Source organism: Salvia hispanica, chromosome 3 (assembly GCF_023119035.1).
Source record: "Salvia hispanica cultivar TCC Black 2014 chromosome 3, UniMelb_Shisp_WGS_1.0, whole genome shotgun sequence".
NCBI classification, from domain to species: Eukaryota; Viridiplantae; Streptophyta; class Magnoliopsida; order Lamiales; family Lamiaceae; genus Salvia; species Salvia hispanica.
Genome location: NC_062967.1, coordinates 18882137 through 18899709, shown reverse-complemented (window position 1 = coordinate 18899709; position 17573 = coordinate 18882137). Strand labels below are relative to the sequence as shown.

At 34.0% G+C, this 17573-nt stretch overlaps 3 protein-coding genes across 4 annotated transcripts; 2 read left to right on the top strand and 1 right to left on the bottom strand.

Annotated features, from left to right (window-relative positions):
* The first annotated feature begins 5218 nt into the window (after positions 1-5218).
* LOC125210845 (protein GID8 homolog) lies at positions 5219-8375 on the top strand. 2 transcript variants are annotated; one of them, XM_048110449.1, is made up of 6 exons: positions 5219-5373; positions 5923-6082; positions 6186-6292; positions 6441-6572; positions 6742-6898; positions 8110-8375. In XM_048110449.1, exons 1-6 carry the CDS (start codon positions 5323-5325, stop codon positions 8229-8231), a joined length of 729 nt encoding a protein of 242 aa, XP_047966406.1. In that variant the 5' UTR covers positions 5219-5322; the 3' UTR covers positions 8232-8375. The 2 variants fall into 2 exon arrangements, with proteins under 2 accessions (XP_047966406.1, XP_047966407.1); XM_048110450.1 differs by lacking the exon at positions 5219-5373 and adding an exon at positions 5634-5833.
* A 559-nt stretch (positions 8376-8934) lies between these two features.
* LOC125209043 (CASP-like protein 1C1) lies at positions 8935-10159 on the bottom strand. Its single transcript, XM_048108626.1, has 3 exons — positions 9895-10159; positions 9720-9822; positions 8935-9404 (listed from the first exon to the last, which is right to left on the bottom strand). The coding sequence occupies exons 1-3, from the start codon at positions 10047-10049 to the stop codon at positions 9174-9176; spliced, it is 489 nt and encodes a 162-aa protein (XP_047964583.1). The 5' UTR covers positions 10050-10159; the 3' UTR covers positions 8935-9173.
* Positions 10160-15172: 5013 nt separating this feature from the next.
* On the top strand, positions 15173-17272 carry LOC125209513 (DNA-directed RNA polymerase II subunit RPB2-like). The gene is made up of 4 exons (XM_048109114.1): positions 15173-15586; positions 16319-16540; positions 16624-16914; positions 16994-17272. Exons 1-4 carry the CDS (start codon positions 15296-15298, stop codon positions 17270-17272), a joined length of 1083 nt encoding a protein of 360 aa, XP_047965071.1. The 5' UTR covers positions 15173-15295.
* The last annotated feature ends 301 nt before the right edge of the window (positions 17273-17573 follow it).

The following is a 17573-nucleotide window of genomic DNA, read 5'->3' as shown; positions in this document are numbered from 1 at the left end:
AGGAAAGGTGGTCATCTTGAATGGGACGAAGGGAGTACTTTATTCTCTATTCTACTTTATTTTACTTTATTTAACTCACTAAACACAACTTTCTTAAATCTAGTGCCGAAAAGAAACGCCTCAAGTAACGCGGGACGGAAGGAGTATATATATTTAACATAAAATTGAAGGTTATTTTTAAGTAATTTATATTATAAAAATAATCAATAAAGTGTCAATTAGGAGTTAAACAAAATGAACAATGGAAATTTTATCGGATTTCTGGGCCAACATATCGGATTTTCAGGTTAACACTATTCGGGTGTCGGACTAAATAGGTTATCATTTTATTGGGCTAGAAATTTCCAACCCTAAACCTCTAAATTTAGCGGGCTATTCGGGCCAGCCCACGGATTGCAGGCTGCACTGACATCCCTACTTAAGACTATAACTTCACACACTTATATCTTGTAATGTTTCAAATACTATGCTCTACCAAGCTAAAAAGACATCTAGATCTATATTTTGTAGGGTGTTATGATACATAGGGTTAGGTCCGTACGGTATAACGTACCAAAATTATGGTACTGTTACCCTACCGAAAGTTTCGGTAGGGTAAACTTCAACATATCGAAATTTCGGTATGGATAACATCACTATCGTTATCGTAACGATATTTCGATATATTGTACCGAATTTTGATATGCCAAGCATGGGTACACTATACCGTTATACCGTACCATTTCACATACCTTTATACCAAAACATATATTCTAAAAATAGAAAAATGTACTATTATTTATTTAATCTGTTTAATTCAATTTTATACATAAATACATTAAATATAATATATACAACGCATATTATTTCGGTATATAGGCATATACTAGTTTTCGGCATACATCGAAGATTCGGTATATATCGTATTTACATTATAACACGGTATACCGCGGTATAAGAAAATTCATATCGTTACCATATCGAAAACTTACAGTACGGTATTATATCGTACCGAAAATTACTATATACCGAAAATTCGATAATTTTTTATATATTTCGGTACGATACGATCGCTATACAATTTTTTAGGTATTTTTACGCACCCCTTAGGATACATGCCACTTTTCCAAGGAATTCGATTGAGAAGTTTCGTCGTCATCTTAAACTTAAAGAAGCCATTTTGATTTGCATAAGACATTTTTTTTGTTGGGCCTAATAGGCTTCGACATCGTACCACAAGCCATCAATACCGACTCATTATGTTCTCCAGGACTCAATTATTTGAAATTTATGGCTTTAGTTTTCCTTCCAGGATATTTTAGGGTTATATGGAGTTTAGGGTTTATCACCTTAATAAAGTTGGCACATTGGTTGATATTGTTAACAAGTTTGTTCCTCCAAATTTGGATTCTCAAGAATATACTTTTGATATAGGTTTAAGTGATCTTTGTTTTGGATCAGAGTTGTCTAAGGTATTATCCTTTTTCTATGTTGTTTACTTACTTTCATATATCTATATGTAAATTATATGTAAATGTTTCTTCTGAATTTCGATTTCAGTGTTTGTTAGATTGCAGAAGAAAGTTTTGTTACTCCTATATCTTCAACATTAACCAATGATGTTGAGTTTTAGCTGATGGAGGAATGCACAACCAAAAGATGTCTTGATCTGAATTTTGAAGGGTGCGATAATGAAGTTTTGAAGTAAAATAAGGCTGAGATTTCTTTAGAAGATTTGGGAACTAACAAGGCTGGAATACTTTTTTTTCAGAATCCGAGTTTTAGTGGATTTGTTGAACTTCTTGTAGGACTTTTTTTGAATTCATATGATTGTTCATCTTAGACTTATTTTGGGATCAGTTTTTGTTCTGTTTACCAATGTTGGTGTTGTTTGCCATCATTAACTTGACCTGTGTTGGTGTTGTTTGCCATCATTTTTTAAAACTAAATTGTTAGGATGAGTTTTTTTTTATTAATTTATTTTGTTGACTCTACATTAACTTGATATATTATTTTTTTGTTAGTTATATTTTTGTTTATGCAATTCTTTAAGTTGTTTGTGAATGATTAATAACGTATGTCATATATAATTACAATGATTAAGAAATGTTAAGTTTCCAAAACATCGTCTTTCAGTAGATATTAATTAAGACGTGTCTATACTTTAGATCCTTTCAATGTTGTACTACCCCATGTTACTAGTCATTCTCAAGGTAAAGATGACTTTCGGATGGACACTGCTACCTTTCGCGATAGGTAGCCTAAGTCTATCTAGATTGTGAATAAATTTTACTTCTATAAGGTTCTGACTGAGTCACCTACTGTGATGACCTGTTCCACGACCCAACCTTCAATGTAGAAGAAGAAGAAGAAGAGAAGACTTACACTGTTTTACTTTCCGGTGTTTAATTGAACATAATTAAAACGGTCAATGCCCATTAAAGTAAAATACACAGCATGAAGAAAACATGTATTATTCACATAAAAGGAGAATTTACGATATATAAGAAATTTATCAAATTTATAACAAACTCGAAAAATGCTTTTTAATATACATGTTCCAAGATTATGCTATGATGATTTATTGACGTGCAACATAATCGTGAGAAGAGGTTTGCATGTTAGAAGAGCTTAGTTGACGTTACAATCAATTCCCCTTAAAACGGTTCTGTTAATTGAGAGCGAGAACATTAGGAGTCTTAGGAGCCTTTAGGAGTTACAAATATGGGATTAACGCCCCTAGTGTCTGTGATCTACTTTGTGCCGCATGGACAATATTTATGTAACTCGTTCTAGTAAAGTATGAACTGTGCTAGGGTGTTGTAGTTGGAATTTGTATTAATCATAACTGTGAAAGCACATCTCTGGAATTCCCTTATCTCATATGATTATCTTTGTGTTTTTATCTGCATTTGCTTAATTGATTTCTTTATTTAAAAAATTTGATTTTTCAAAGCAAAATTTCTTGTTTTTCCAAATAGTAAAAGACTCTTAGTTGAGGATAGCCAATCTGTGATAGTTTTCTCTGTGATCGATATCCGACCTTTAGCTATACTATATATAGTACTTCGTATACTTGCAGGTTTATTTAGGGCTAATAAAAATTGCATCAAGTTTTTGGCGTTGTTGTCGGGGATTACTTTCACGTTTCGTGATTGATATCTTTCAACATATCATTTTGCTAATTTGGATTTTACTACTTTTATTTAATTTTCATGTCAATGGATTTTCCTACAAGAATGGAAAATTCGTACTATTACAATGAAGAGCGACAAGGAGGATACTACGAAGAATATTATGATCCCAACCAATGAGGGGAATATTATTATAATGATTGCTCTGATTACTTGTATTCTGCACAAGATTACTGTTCTAAAGAAAATATTGAATTATGTGCAGATATGGAAGAAGAACCTCACTCTAAATGGGAGGACCTACTAGAAAAATGCAAGAAAATCGGAAAGTGACCAACCAGTGACTAAATAACTTAGAAAGAAACACTAGACTCCTTTAACAAAGCTTATCTCACCTTGTCTTGCAGGTTGGAGACTTGGAATACCACAAGGGGATCCCAGCCATTACAATAGGGATTAAGTACACACCGGGGCAATTTCCCTGTTTACCAAAATTTAATCCCAAAGAGAATTGTCACGCGTTGCAATTGCGCAGTGGGACTGCGTATGAGTCCCCAAACCCATTAGAGCTGAGCAGGGTAAGAAGAGAAAAAGCTAATGAACAGATCGATTCAGAGCTTGCTGACGACCATTCCCAGCGACCCGCTGGAAAGTTTCACAGCGGCCCGCTGGATTCTTCATCATCAGCCGAGTCAAACACAAGGATTCAGGGAGTTTCACTTTATCTTGTGAAATAGGAAACAATGTAGTAAAAAGTAAGGCACTTTGTAATCTTTCAGCAAGTATTAATTTAATGCATTTGTCTTTTTATAGGAGTCACAGTAAAGAATAGTGGGTTGAAAAAGTTAATGAAATATGAGGTCCACTTATTTATATTGATTTTGTAATAGAATGTGAGTGAAATGAGTTAGTGGAATGTGTGACCTACCTAGGGGTGGCGAAACATGTTACCCGCAGGTATCCGCACCCGACAAGTCGGATACTCGTACCCGATTTCAGCCAAACTTATTGTCCCAATACCCCCCCCCCCCGAGAATATATCGGGATTACCCGTTATCCGTGTCGGGTATCCCGTACCCGACATTGCGGGTACCCGTACCCGACCAAAAAATAAATTTGTAAGAGAATAAATTTATGGTACATAATATATTTGTTACTAATCAACTAAAATAGAAAATTTGAAAATCCTAATAGTTGACAAGATTTCCTAATTAATTTACTTTATTTATTTTGATGGTAAGCTTTGATATTGATTAGGAATAAAAGTGAGGGGAAACTTTATAGCTAGTTGCCTAGTTCCGGTGAATTTACAATTGAATATTCGTTGAAATATAAAAATATTTTAAAAGATCTCTTAGAACACTTAGATTCTATAAAGTATTAAAAGATCTGTTCCATTAAAAATGAAACGTTTTCCTTTTTAGTTTGTCGCATTAAAAATGAAACATTTCCTAAAATGAAAATATCTCTATCTCTACTTTTTCATCCTTTCTTATTTTACTCTCTTTTCATTAACTCACAAACAACACTACATAAATATTTGTGCCGATTCCTAAATGTTGCATATTTAATGGGACGGGGGATAGATAATACTAATAATATTGGGTATTATCGGGATTAACGGGTATACCTGCAAAACTCTAAAACATACTACATGATCCCGCCCTGTTTTTCGTTAATGCCGGATAGCGGGTACCCAATACCCGGCGAGTATCAGGTTGCAATGGGAATTACCCTTTACCTGCTACTCATATTGTTACCTCCTACTTACTATTTATGATAAAATTGAAATGTGACTCTTATTATGAAACAGATAAAGTATTTATATATTTAGAAATGTGTCATTTAGAGCGAGTCATCATTAAAAAAGAATAATAATAGTAGTAGTAATAATAATAAATAATTAATAATAATAAAAAAATAAAAATAATAATAATTGTGTACATTATTTTAATGCAAAAATCACACAAAAATGGCGTCAACCACTCTAGAAACTCGTACCAGATATTTATCAGTAATTCAGTGGCTTGTTTATTGCGTTACAATCAACTTTTCTAAACAAATACTGTAATTAATTGTAACAGTAACAGTGTGGGTGGAATGGTTTATGTTACGAAGGTAATTTGGGGAAAAAATTAGGGTTACTGTACCCTATATTTTTTTACTAATGGCTGCTGAAGGCGTGGACAGCGGTGGTGATTAATACCTGATGTCATTGTTTTGGATAGTCATTCGCGAACTCGCTGAAATCCAAGCTATGGTAAATAAACTCTCTTTCCCCTCGCCCAAGAAAATTGATTTCTCGCGAATTGTAGAAGATTCACATTTCGTTATAAGTATTTTGGTTTAATATGTGCCCCTTGTTCATCAAAATTACTCCTTTGGATTCATATGATGTTCGATTAAATCATCAGGGCCTGATGCGGGTGTTTGCAAATTGATTTTGAGCGGCATTTCTTATTCAATTTTAGTTTTAATTTTGGGATTTTTATTGCACTGTTTTCTAATGATTCAGTTCAACTAGGTTTCTTTGTAAAGAAAGTGCTGAAAGTATTTGCTTTTTCTTATTTTAAGAATGTGAAGAAATCGCCTCTTTTAGGGATTGGATTATGCCTATGATAAATGTGTTAGATTGAATTTAACCCGCAATGTACTTGGAAATCCACCTCATGAACTTTTTAGTTCATCGTTTCTGCAATAGTGGGCTTTTAATTTGTTAGGTTTGTTTCTTTTCTGTAGCTCCTATGCTGTTATATAAACTTGTTTGTTCCAATGCCTTTTACTTGTCTAACTGTTTTGCTCTTTGCAGGCTACCTCGAAGAAAGTTATAACCAGAGTAGAATGGGAGAAAAAACTTAATGATGTCAGAGTTAGAAAAGACGATATGAATAAATTGGTTATGAACTTTCTTGTTACTGAGGGTTATGTGGAAGTTGCTGAAAAATTTCGACTTGAATCTGGGACAGAGCGTATCCTCTTTGAAATTTTCAGTGCCCAGCTTTCTTTATCTCTGTGTTTACATGATTTGTCTGTAGTTTTAAAGCACATATGGATTTCCTTATTAGTAAATAGCGGAGATAGATCTTGCAACCATTACTGATCGTATGGCAGTTAAGAAAGCTGTGCAGAGTGGTAATGTGGAGGACGCTATCGAGAAGGTTAACGATTTGAACCCTGAGGTGCGAATATTTTTGCTTTGTTCTCTCCTTCGTGTGAAAATAGAACTAAAGGACGATAGTGACATTTATAGCTATAAGCTATGTATATGGAGTACAATCTTAATTTGCTTTAATAACTTGTAGATAAAATTGATTGTTTTTCTTGCAGATATTGGATACAAATCCCCTCCTCTTTTTTCATCTCCAACAGCAGCGAATGATAGAGTTGATCCGGAATGGGAAGGTTGAGGCAGCTTTAGAATTTGCACAAGAGGAACTTGCCCCCAGAGGAGAGGAAAATGTACTTATTTGATTGGTTTGAAAAATTGTATAACCTGATTCTGTTTTTTTTATTCTTTACTTGCACAGGAATCATACTTTCCCAACTCTTATGCTGTCATCATTATAGGGACTCTTGATGCAGAATTTCATTATTACATTGATTTAACTTTAAATATCTGTAATTGCAGCAAAGCTTTTTAGAGGAGTTGGAAAGGACCGTTGCATTGCTTGCCTTTGAAGATGTGGCCAACTGTCCTGTTAGTGAGCTGCTCGATATATCCCAACGGCTGAAGACTGCCACTGAGGTCAATGCAGCTATCCTTACCAGTCAAAGTCACGAAAAAGGTTAGTTCTTCGGCTGCATGAAATTACAAGTAGATGCAAATAGAAGATGTATTACATTTTCTACAATGTCAAATCTGGTTCATAAATAACACCCTATTATTACCAAGTCATTACTGTCCAAGTTCCAGAGCTTCAATGTCTTGACATTAAACTGTCTGTATTCATGATGTGGAGTATATACTCATTAACTATCTAAAACAATATTCAATTTCCTCAATTTTAACTAGAGTGCAGGAAAATTATAGATGAGACTGAATAGGACCTAAGCTATAAAAATTGATGAGAACAACTGGAAGTTCATATAATTAATAGAACCCCTCTGTTCTCATGTAATTTTCTTCTTAATATATCTTTCATTAGCAGCTTCTTGTGCTTTCATCTACTGTGGAAGTTCTTTGCTCATAACTATGATTACATTGTATCTGCATCTAGAGATTCTCAAGATTTATAGATTTTTTGTCATCTGGATTTAGATGTTATTTTTATTAATAATTGCTTCAGTTCTTACATTCTCCCTCCGTCTCCTAAAAATAGAAACTCTTTCCTTTTTGGCCCGTCCTCTAAAAATAAAAACTTTGTATTTAAGGAAATTTCCATTCTATCTCTCTTACTTTACCAATTTTGCGTTAAAGCTCGTGTTGTTTCAAAAGTTACTATTTTTTGGGGACGGAGGGAGTTATAATTGTGCTGGACATTCTACTAATATTGATTGCTTGCACACTTTCGGTGTTGGGATGATGATAGCTGTTCATTTGAAATACTACCTTGTCAGAATGCATCTCAACTTTGACTAGTTAGTAATTTAATCGCATGTAATTTATTATATGGATATACGGTCTGTTTATGTTCCTTTTTGCAACTATCAGATCCTGGTATGAAAGTTGGTCCTGCATGAAACTGAAATGCAGCTTGCCTATGCTTTTCGCTCTGTTTCTGATGAAACTTGCTAAAACTAGTTCAGCTCTAAACTGAGTTAAGGAAAATATATTATGCTTGCTCTCAGCTTTTTTATACCGTTTAAAGAAATTTTGAATTTGAAACCTTGCAAAAACATTATTTTGTCTTTGTGCATATCTTTCCAGGTTAAGATTGTTTACTTATCGTTGTCTTGCTTTTTGGAGGAAAGTTTGTTTTTCCTTTTTGAGGAAGTGATGGATATGATAGTGCATAAAATTCCAAACTCTAACCAGTGTTGCGCGATGATTCTACAGATCCAAAGCTGCCGAGCTTACTGAAAATGTTGATATGGGTGCAAAACCAGCTAGACAAGAAAGCCTCTTATCCTCGAATAAACAACATATCTACTGCAGCTTTGGAAGATTCAGTTGTTTGATGTACATTTGGTGTGGTTACATGGAAGTGAATGATGGTTGTGTGGTCATTAGCTCATGTATATTCTACTATTGTTTCTTGTATTGACTTCACCCTCTGTTCTCAAAGCAATATATGTAATGTTAAGAACAATTTTTGAGACCAATACACACTTACTCTATTCTATTGGAAAACTAAAAACTACCGTATTCACCTATTTAAAGGCTTAAATCTTCACTTGGCCCACAAATTTGGTGGTGTTGCTAGTTATGCACACAACTCAAAGTCTTAAGTTTTATAATGTAATAATCTCAACTAGTTTGGCAACTATTAAGTGTAATTAGGGCATGGATAAAGAATTGGCATCATCACTTTTCCGATGGTACCTAGCCTTCCATGGTAAAGTAATTGCAACAAATCCATATCTAGTTTTATAATTTATTGCAATTGGGATCGCCTCCAAATTAAACAGATTTGTTAGGCTCCGATGGGGCACGCATTCGACTGTGGAAAACCTGAAGCCGAGAGAGGAAGCTCAACGGGCTTCAAGATATTGCTCGCCAAGCTCTACACCAGGCTCGTCGATACCTTCTCTGGCAAGGGCATCGACACCTCTGATTTCTCGGACCAGGTTTCATGATAATTATCTACCAATATCTGGGAAATTATGCCATGTTTCTCGTGGTGTTTTATTATGTTTGCTCCGCTATCTATATGAAATTATGAATGTATGTTGGTTGTTTGAATGAATACATTCTACATCATACAGACTACAGAAACCTAGTAGTTTCACATATTGTAATACTACAAAAGAGGGCTTGTATATGCATGAAAGTTATGAAATTGAATGAATATTTAGCTAAAATGAGATTTTGACAAATATCTCTGTGAAAATACAAAAAACTAGTACATATTTCTCTCCCTGTTCTTAGCGACTGCTGAAAACGCGATCATGGACTCGTCTCTAGTCCCGGGGGGCAAAGAGGTTCATGACGCTGTGGAGTGAGTAGAGAACGACGAGGAAGTAGGCTATGGCGGCTATAAAACCGGCAGCAATGGCTCCAGTGACATGATCGCAGAACTTAGGAACTTGTCCACAGATAGGTAGCCAGCCTGCATGAGTGTTGCCTTTCTTCCCCACTAGCCCTATTGCGACGCATGCTGATATGCTCGAATCGAGCAGCAAGGCAATGACCTGTTCGTTTATCCGGACACAATCAAGAAATATGTATAAGAAATAATATGATCTGTTTTGGATGTGTTCATTGAAATATGAGCATAGGGATATATGATCATTTGATAACTATCTTAAATTAATAACTGATAATTATGTCAACATGTCAACATAAGACATAAGTATGCCAACTACATTTTGTTGATATACAATGTCTTTATGTTGACATCTATAACGTAGGTTATTGACATAGTTGTTAGTTATTAATTTTAGATAGTTATCATCTATATATGAGCATATATCCCATCTTTTTTTTTCGCTAGATATCATTCTTACCAGATCAAGGACCAAGATCATGTGGCCACATGAATTCTTGGTGGGGATAAACAGCAATATGAGTGTGTAGGCACTTGCAATAGCATTGACCAATACAAAATATCTGCACAAAATCATAAACCATGATATACTAATACAACGGTGTAGCGTCTACGCTGATTGACCGGGGACTTACTTGAACGTCGGGATGTTCGAGTATTTGGCGCTGATACTCATGCCGAAGACTTGAGCAGAGTCGCGGCTCGTGACCATGATCACTATTGCACAGACACTTGCTCCCAAGGCTATGAGCCTTAGTAAAAGCATGGGAATTCTCTTGGATAAACTCATGATTTTTTGTGAAATTTGATTGAGATTTTGGATGAGTTTCTGGGAAATAAAAAGGGAGTAAAGAATGATTGGGAAACATGGTTGTGTTAGATGAGGTTTGTCTTTGGTTCCCATGTTCTTGGTAACCTACTGATAATATCATTTGTGAACTCTACCAACTACCAATTCCTATTTTCTTTTTTAACACAAAATTGCAGCAAAGTAGGTAGCCTATATGGTAATTTGTTCTATTTTGTTTGATATACCTGTCTTGATTAAAATGGTTTTAATTTTGGGGTATAGTTTATTTACTATGATGCCAATGTGGCCACTTGAATTTTATAGTTGAACTAACTAACATGTTCTGTATATGTATGTACTGTTCCAACCAGAACGAGTTACGTGCACAATATTTTTTTGAATCAAATATAGTATTTTGTTATATATTTGTAATTTCACTTAAATTGGATCTAATTGGATCCGGGATCTAATTTCACTTAAAAGCTTTTATTTATTAAAAAACGATTCAGGATGATCGGATGACACCCTGCTTAAAACAAAATACAGCTAGCTCACTAATATATTTTGTAAAAACATAATTAGGTAATGTTCGATTTGGTAGACAAGATAATAATGAAACTAATTACTTTTGGAATGATAACAATAAAAACTAATTACTCTTCGAACGTAATGCACGAGAATTGATTCATGGTTAACGAGAAAAAATTTCCTAATCTAGGAATACCAAGATGACAATACTATTTAGTATGCCTTACCAATTAATTTTTGAGAAATTGAAATATATATGACCCTAATTCTAACTAATAATATCATTTTTACACTATGGAAACAATCTAAATATAATAAAACACACAATTAAATTATATGGAAGTTTATGCACATTCATGTGTAATAGAAAAATATTTAATATTCTATATATTTTAAATATTTAAACATCTTTTACAATTATTGTCAATCATCTTATACGTAAATATAGAAAAATGACCCCCCAAGTCACCCATTTTAAGAGTTTAGGAATTTATTATTTTACTCAAATATATATATAAAAGAAATCTAGACAAATAAAAGTGTAATTATAACTTTAGTTTTGTTAGCGAATACTATAAATTAAAATAACAATATGGATGATACGTATAAATTAAACTAACAATATCAATAATTATAAAGTGTAGTTCTTGTTTTATTTTATCATTGCACAGTATTATATGAATATTATACATTATATTAAATTATAAAAACAGTTAATAATAATAAGATGATCTAAAATTAATTTTATTATATTAATCATTTTGCAATGTATCATGAAAAAACTTCTTAAACAAAATACTGACAGATGATTACATGATATAGAACTAAATTAAAAATTTTAAAACTAAAACTAAATAATAAAAGTGATTGTGATCCCTAAATATATACAATGATATGCGTAAATACAGTGCTTATATTACACTATTATACATGGGATGTGAATAAAACATTCCATATAATTTAATAGTGTGTGGTTATATTTTTCCATAGTTTATATTTAGTTGGATTTGGAGACATTTATATTTTCATTTGTCAAAAAATTATTAATATGATATACCAAATAGTATTGTCACTTTTGTATTTCTTTACTGAGGAATTTTTTCTCTGGGTAACCATATTTTGAAGACAATTCAAAATTCTTTCTATACAAAAAATTACTGTATTGTTTTCATCTCGGTTTACAAGAATTATTCCTTTTGAATCACTTAGACACTAATAAAATTATACATCAAAACTCATATAAATATATTTCTTTTATTTTTAAATAAAGCACACACAATATAAAATAAAATATTAAAAAACTCATTTATTTTTTGTGTTAACAAACTAAAAATTGTTTAATGAGTGCAATATATGAAATTAACAAAAAGATGATTATTACTCCCCATCCAAAAAAAAAGTTAGACAGCACGAGTTTTAATATGAAAATTGATAAAGTAAGAGATAAGGAGAAAATATAAGTTAGAAAGATAGAAAAAAAATAGATGAAATATAATAGATGTGAGAAAAAGTGAGTAAAGTATGAGAGAGAAACTTTTTATTTTTAGAAATGAGATATTTTTTATCGACATCCCAAAATAGCAAAATGAGACTATTTTCTATAGACGAAAAGAGTGTTTTTGTTCAATAATAACATCATAAATATAATCTAAAAATAAAACATATAATATGTGGTATTAATGTTCTCTTTCAATTGCAAAATTACAAACTTACCAAAATTAGTTAATTCGGATAATTTTGTCAATCATAAATAAATTTTTGGATCCGGAGTACTAAAATAGTGATAATCCCTAATAGAAAAATAAAATCTCTTTATAGCATGCTCTTGATATTCTCGTGCATTAATTATTAAATTTGGTTCACCATCTTCATCTTCTATTATAATTTTCTATACTATTTTATAGGATCATTCTAGCACTTCGACATGTTCATTCAATTTACTCTATCAACCAATTCCTTGAGAGCATGCAAAATTTGATAGATTTTGGGTCAATCGTTTTATTCAATCCGTAAATGTCCTTGCCATTAAAAACACTTTTGTATGCTTCAGTAGACATTTGATATGTTAGTAGATCTCCTGCTATTGCAGATAAAATTAGATAATTTTCTTTTCTCATTTTCCATCAATGCAAGATATAAAAATCTTCAGAATTTTCCACAAATCTAAACTTAAGTAAATGTTTGGGTTCATTTGTGTACTTTTTACTTGCATCATTTTTCATCTTCTTTATTTTTTTTAATCTAAAAGTGCATAACAAGATGAATAGCCACTATTATTACCGGTGTTAGTAGAAGATGACATAGTAATTGATATTGTATTTTTAATACTAGAAATATAAACTAACTAACAAATTTTAAAAATCCTCTAATTGTTCATTATTGAGTTTTGAATATCAAAACATGAGTAATTTTATACTAAAAGATAAACTTCACCACCATTTTTTTACATATAGGTTATTTACTTTATTACATTTAAAAAATCAATTATATAAGACGAGAGTTTGCATGGCATGTCACAGGGTTTTCCGATGGGACCTAGGCTAAGCCTGATGTTTACAAATTGGCTCAATCAGATTCCACTTCAACTAATGCGTCCAGGCCAGACCCGCTTTATTTTAATGGTTAGTCCATCCTGGTTTGGCCCAACCCAGTTGACCAGTCTACGCTAATATGAACTCAGTTGACAACTAAGTATGACCAGTGGCTCCAATTCGTTAATATCTACCTTTTTAAAAGTTTTTCAACTATCAAAACTTAACAAACAAATCAAAATACCAAAGTACTCTCTCCATTCTGCATTAATAGAGTCGTTTTTTTCATTTCAGGAAGTTCCAAGGTAATAGAGTCATTTCCCTTTTAGGAAATAATTAGGGTTTTTAATGATGAATTAGGCTGTTATACATTCAAAATGAGTCATATTTGGGTCTTAGAAACATTGAAATTACATACTATCTCCATCTCATAAAACTATGTGCAATTTTCATTTCTGTCCATCCCACAAAAATATGGACATTTTCATTTATGGAAAGTTGTTTCCAACTCATTACTCATATTGACAATGGTTGTGACATCAACTCTATGCAATGGCTTGTGACTCATTACCCGTATACATCATACTCAAATCCTAAAATGAACTGGACTACTCGTCGTACAAGATGTCATTAATTAAGTAGGTAGTAGACATAGACTAATTAATGAATATACAAATCTTAAACACGAGAAATAATTAAATGAAATAGGAAGTCTGGATTACTCGTACTTTTAGTCTAGGATAGACGGTCAAGTCCTTTTGGTACAATCGAATTTTTCCCACACGAAAAATTATACTTGGAGTTGAGACAAATACCAGAAGATTCACTATAGAGTACGAAGAACGTCACGTAGAGAAGTGACATGTCATTGTCAATTCTTTGGAGAATCAAAACCGTAAGTTATCTTCTCCATAGAGTCATTTTTAGGATTTAATTTCTATGGATGAATTGCGTTCTTGACATGCAATATGTGATTTACATGTAAGTTGACTTAATCCAATAATCACCAAAATAGATTCTTATGTGAATTTATTTTTTTACAATTTTATCAATTCTATCTCGACCAAAGACTACAACAACAATTTATGCAGTTTTATCAACAAAGTAATATGTATTCAAACAATCTCAACCATTAAAATTTTGATAATTCCAAATATATTCCCAGGCTCAAATTATAGTCCACTCAGCCTCTTGGGGCCCATGTCGCGTGACAACGAGAACGACGAGGAAGAAGGATATATAATCCGACCACCAACTACAAAAATTATTATTTGGAGCAAACAAAAGGAGTGGTACGTCTCTTCGTTAACATCTCCAAACTCGTTTATCGATAGCATGGTCAAAGTTTTCTTAGAGAAGATCATAATTGCATACACATGTAATTCTGCAGAAGTTAGATCGAGCGATGTAAGCTAGGATGATCAACGAAAAAAAGGCTCTCTAGGCCTTTTGTAAAGAAGATAAAAGCACTTTAAGTACGAGACATGCAATACATTGTTAAGGATCACCCGAAGTTCACTGAGAAAATTGGAGTTTGAATTTGATCTGATAAGAACGCAAGCCTCCACCTTTAGACAATACTTAGCAAGCAGGGGCGCCGATTGCGTCAATTTTCATTCCGATGTAGATGAGAGTTTTCATATAGAGTTAGCATCGGGCAGGAGCCTACCGATGGGTCATGAAGTAGAAAGGTGAACGGGAAGACGACGTCGACGAGCAGTCGTAGAGGCGTGGGTGAGAAGCAGTGGAGTGAGTTGTCCGAAAATGAGTACAGTAAATAAAGAAATGATGATCAACTTTTAGTATAAAATGCTGTTTAAAAACACATCGAATATAATGAAGACCTAAAACTACAATTAAAATTTTTTTACCGAACATTTATTCGGAAATAAGAATTTAAGTGATTTATAATTTTCTTAGTGAGATTGTAAATTATTCAAATCCTGATTCAAATAATTGAATTTTGTGGAGTGGGATTGTAAACAGTGTATAGTTTAATTACTCTTTTTGGCATCAGTTCACCGCCCTAAAGTCTCCACCTATAAAAGGGCCGCCTCGCTCGAAATTCATTCCATTTGAAACTGCTTCAGTTTTCCCCCAAATCGGAGGGGTTTTTGAGCTTGACTTCAATTGGACTTCCAAAATCCGAATACTCAAAGATTAAACGGTTAAAATCACTCGGCAAAAATGTATATGGATGATGAGTACGAGCAGGGCGACAACGGCGAGGAGCATGGCTACAACAATGGCGAGGACTACGACGACGGCGAGGGAGACGGCGAGGAGGATATCACGCAGGAGGATGCCTGGGCGGTGATCAGCGCTTACTTTGAGGAGAAAGGTCTGGTGCGGCAGCAGCTCGACTCATTCGATGAGTTTATCCAGAACACGATGCAGGAGATTGTCGACGAGTCGGCCGATATCGAGATCCGTCCCGAGTCGCAGCACAATCCCGGACACCAGCCGGACTTCGCTGAGGTTGTTTACTTCGCGGTTGTGTTGATTTTGCGTTTGTGAGGAAATTGTTAGGTTTTAGGGGATGAGAGCGAGTGGTTCAGTGGTTAGGGTTTAGCTGAGTTTTAATTAGTGGTTGTGTGGTAATGCGATTTGAGAAAGGTTATTGGTGAGTTGAAGTAAGGTGGAAGTAAGAGGTGTAAAGCAGATTTGGATTGGTTGTTTGATTGTGAGAAATCCATTGAGATTCGATTGCCTTTAGCTTTGAAATTTTAGACCTGGATTTAGAAAGAAAAGGGTACAGAAGGAGATTGAGGCCCTAGCTATGAGACTATTTTTTGGATTTTGGTTGTTTGAGTAGGTTTTTGTTGTGAGTTCTGAATTTCTGATTGATTCTATACTTCGTATAAGCTTTAGTTACTGAATCTGGTTTTGATGTCTTGATGACTCTTGCTGTCTGCGGGCTTAGGTTGTTGCTGGAATTAGACAAGTGGAAAGGGGTCCTTTAACAAAATGTTAGAGATATGTTGGGGGAATTGATAGAGCAATGATCCGTGGACTTACTTTAAACTGTCAGTTTGGAATTAAATTGATGGAATTTAGTACTAGTAGCTTTCTTTGTAATTTGGGAGAAACTTGGTGATTTTGTTTATTTTCAACGTTCGAGCATTATTTTGCATTTTGCTTACAACTAGAGGAACTTTTGTGATTTCCAGAATTAGGAACTAATGTATGTTGTTTAATCTGCTAATGCAGACTATATACAAGATCAGTTTTGGTCAGATTTACCTCAGTAAACCGATGATGACGGAATCTGATGGAGAAACAGCTACCTTGTTTCCCAAGGCTGCAAGGCTTAGGAATTTGACGTATTCAGCCCCATTGTATGTTGATGTGACCAAGAAAGTCATAAAGAAAGGTCATGATGGGGAGGAAGTTACTGAGACTCAGGATTTCACAAAAGTCTTTATTGGGAAGGTACATTTTGTGGTGATGAGGGGTGCTTTATGATCTTGTAAACATGCCTTTGTAACACCATGGTTTTTGTCTGGTCTGTATAGGTTCCTATAATGCTGAGGTCAAGTTATTGCACATTATATCAGAATTCTGAGAAAGATTTGACAGAACTTGGGGAGTGCCCATATGACCAAGGTGGTTATTTCATCATCAACGGCAGTGAAAAGGTGTTGATTGCTCAGGAGAAGATGAGCACTAATCACGTCTATGTATTTAAAAAGAGGCAACCAAACAAGTATGCCTATGTGGCTGAAGTTAGGTCCATGGCGGAGACACAAAACAGGCCACCCAGTACCATGTTTGTCCGCATGCTTTCTCGAACTAGTGCCAAAGGGGTAATAGCATTTCTAATGAAGTGTTAGTTATCATATTATTAACACAGTTTTTATGAGTCTAATGCTTTTCTACTTGCAGGGCTCATCTGGCCAGTATATACGTGCTACCCTCCCATACATACGCACTGAGATCCCTATCATTATTGTGTTTCGAGCACTAGGATTTGTTGCCGACAAAGATATATTAGAGCATATCTGCTACAATTTTCAAGATACTCAAATGATGGAACTGCTTCGGCCTTCCTTAGAAGAAGCATTTGTTATCCAGAACCAACAGGTACTCTTCATGCATTGTTGCATCAGCTGCTCTTCTCTGCATCTAGTCTACGTGGGTGCTTCATATCTGGTCGTTGTATAGAATAGATTTTCTCCTCTAGTTTAATTCATGTAGGGATTTAGGGTTCTCTCCTTTTGGGTAGGGGGGAGCATGAATGCATTGGAATGTTAAGTACTGACATTTTTGGGTAACCTGACATTCAATTCGAACTCTTCTGCAAAGCTTTGAAATCTGTCTGCAGCTCAGTCCGTTTTCTTTCATTTATCATTCTTTCTGGCATTGCAGAACTTTATTAGTTTACCGCATCTGATTGTTGTACAGGGATGTTTTACCTAGTATAAGCCTCAACCTTTTCCTTTGTTAGGGTTGTAATAATCTAACC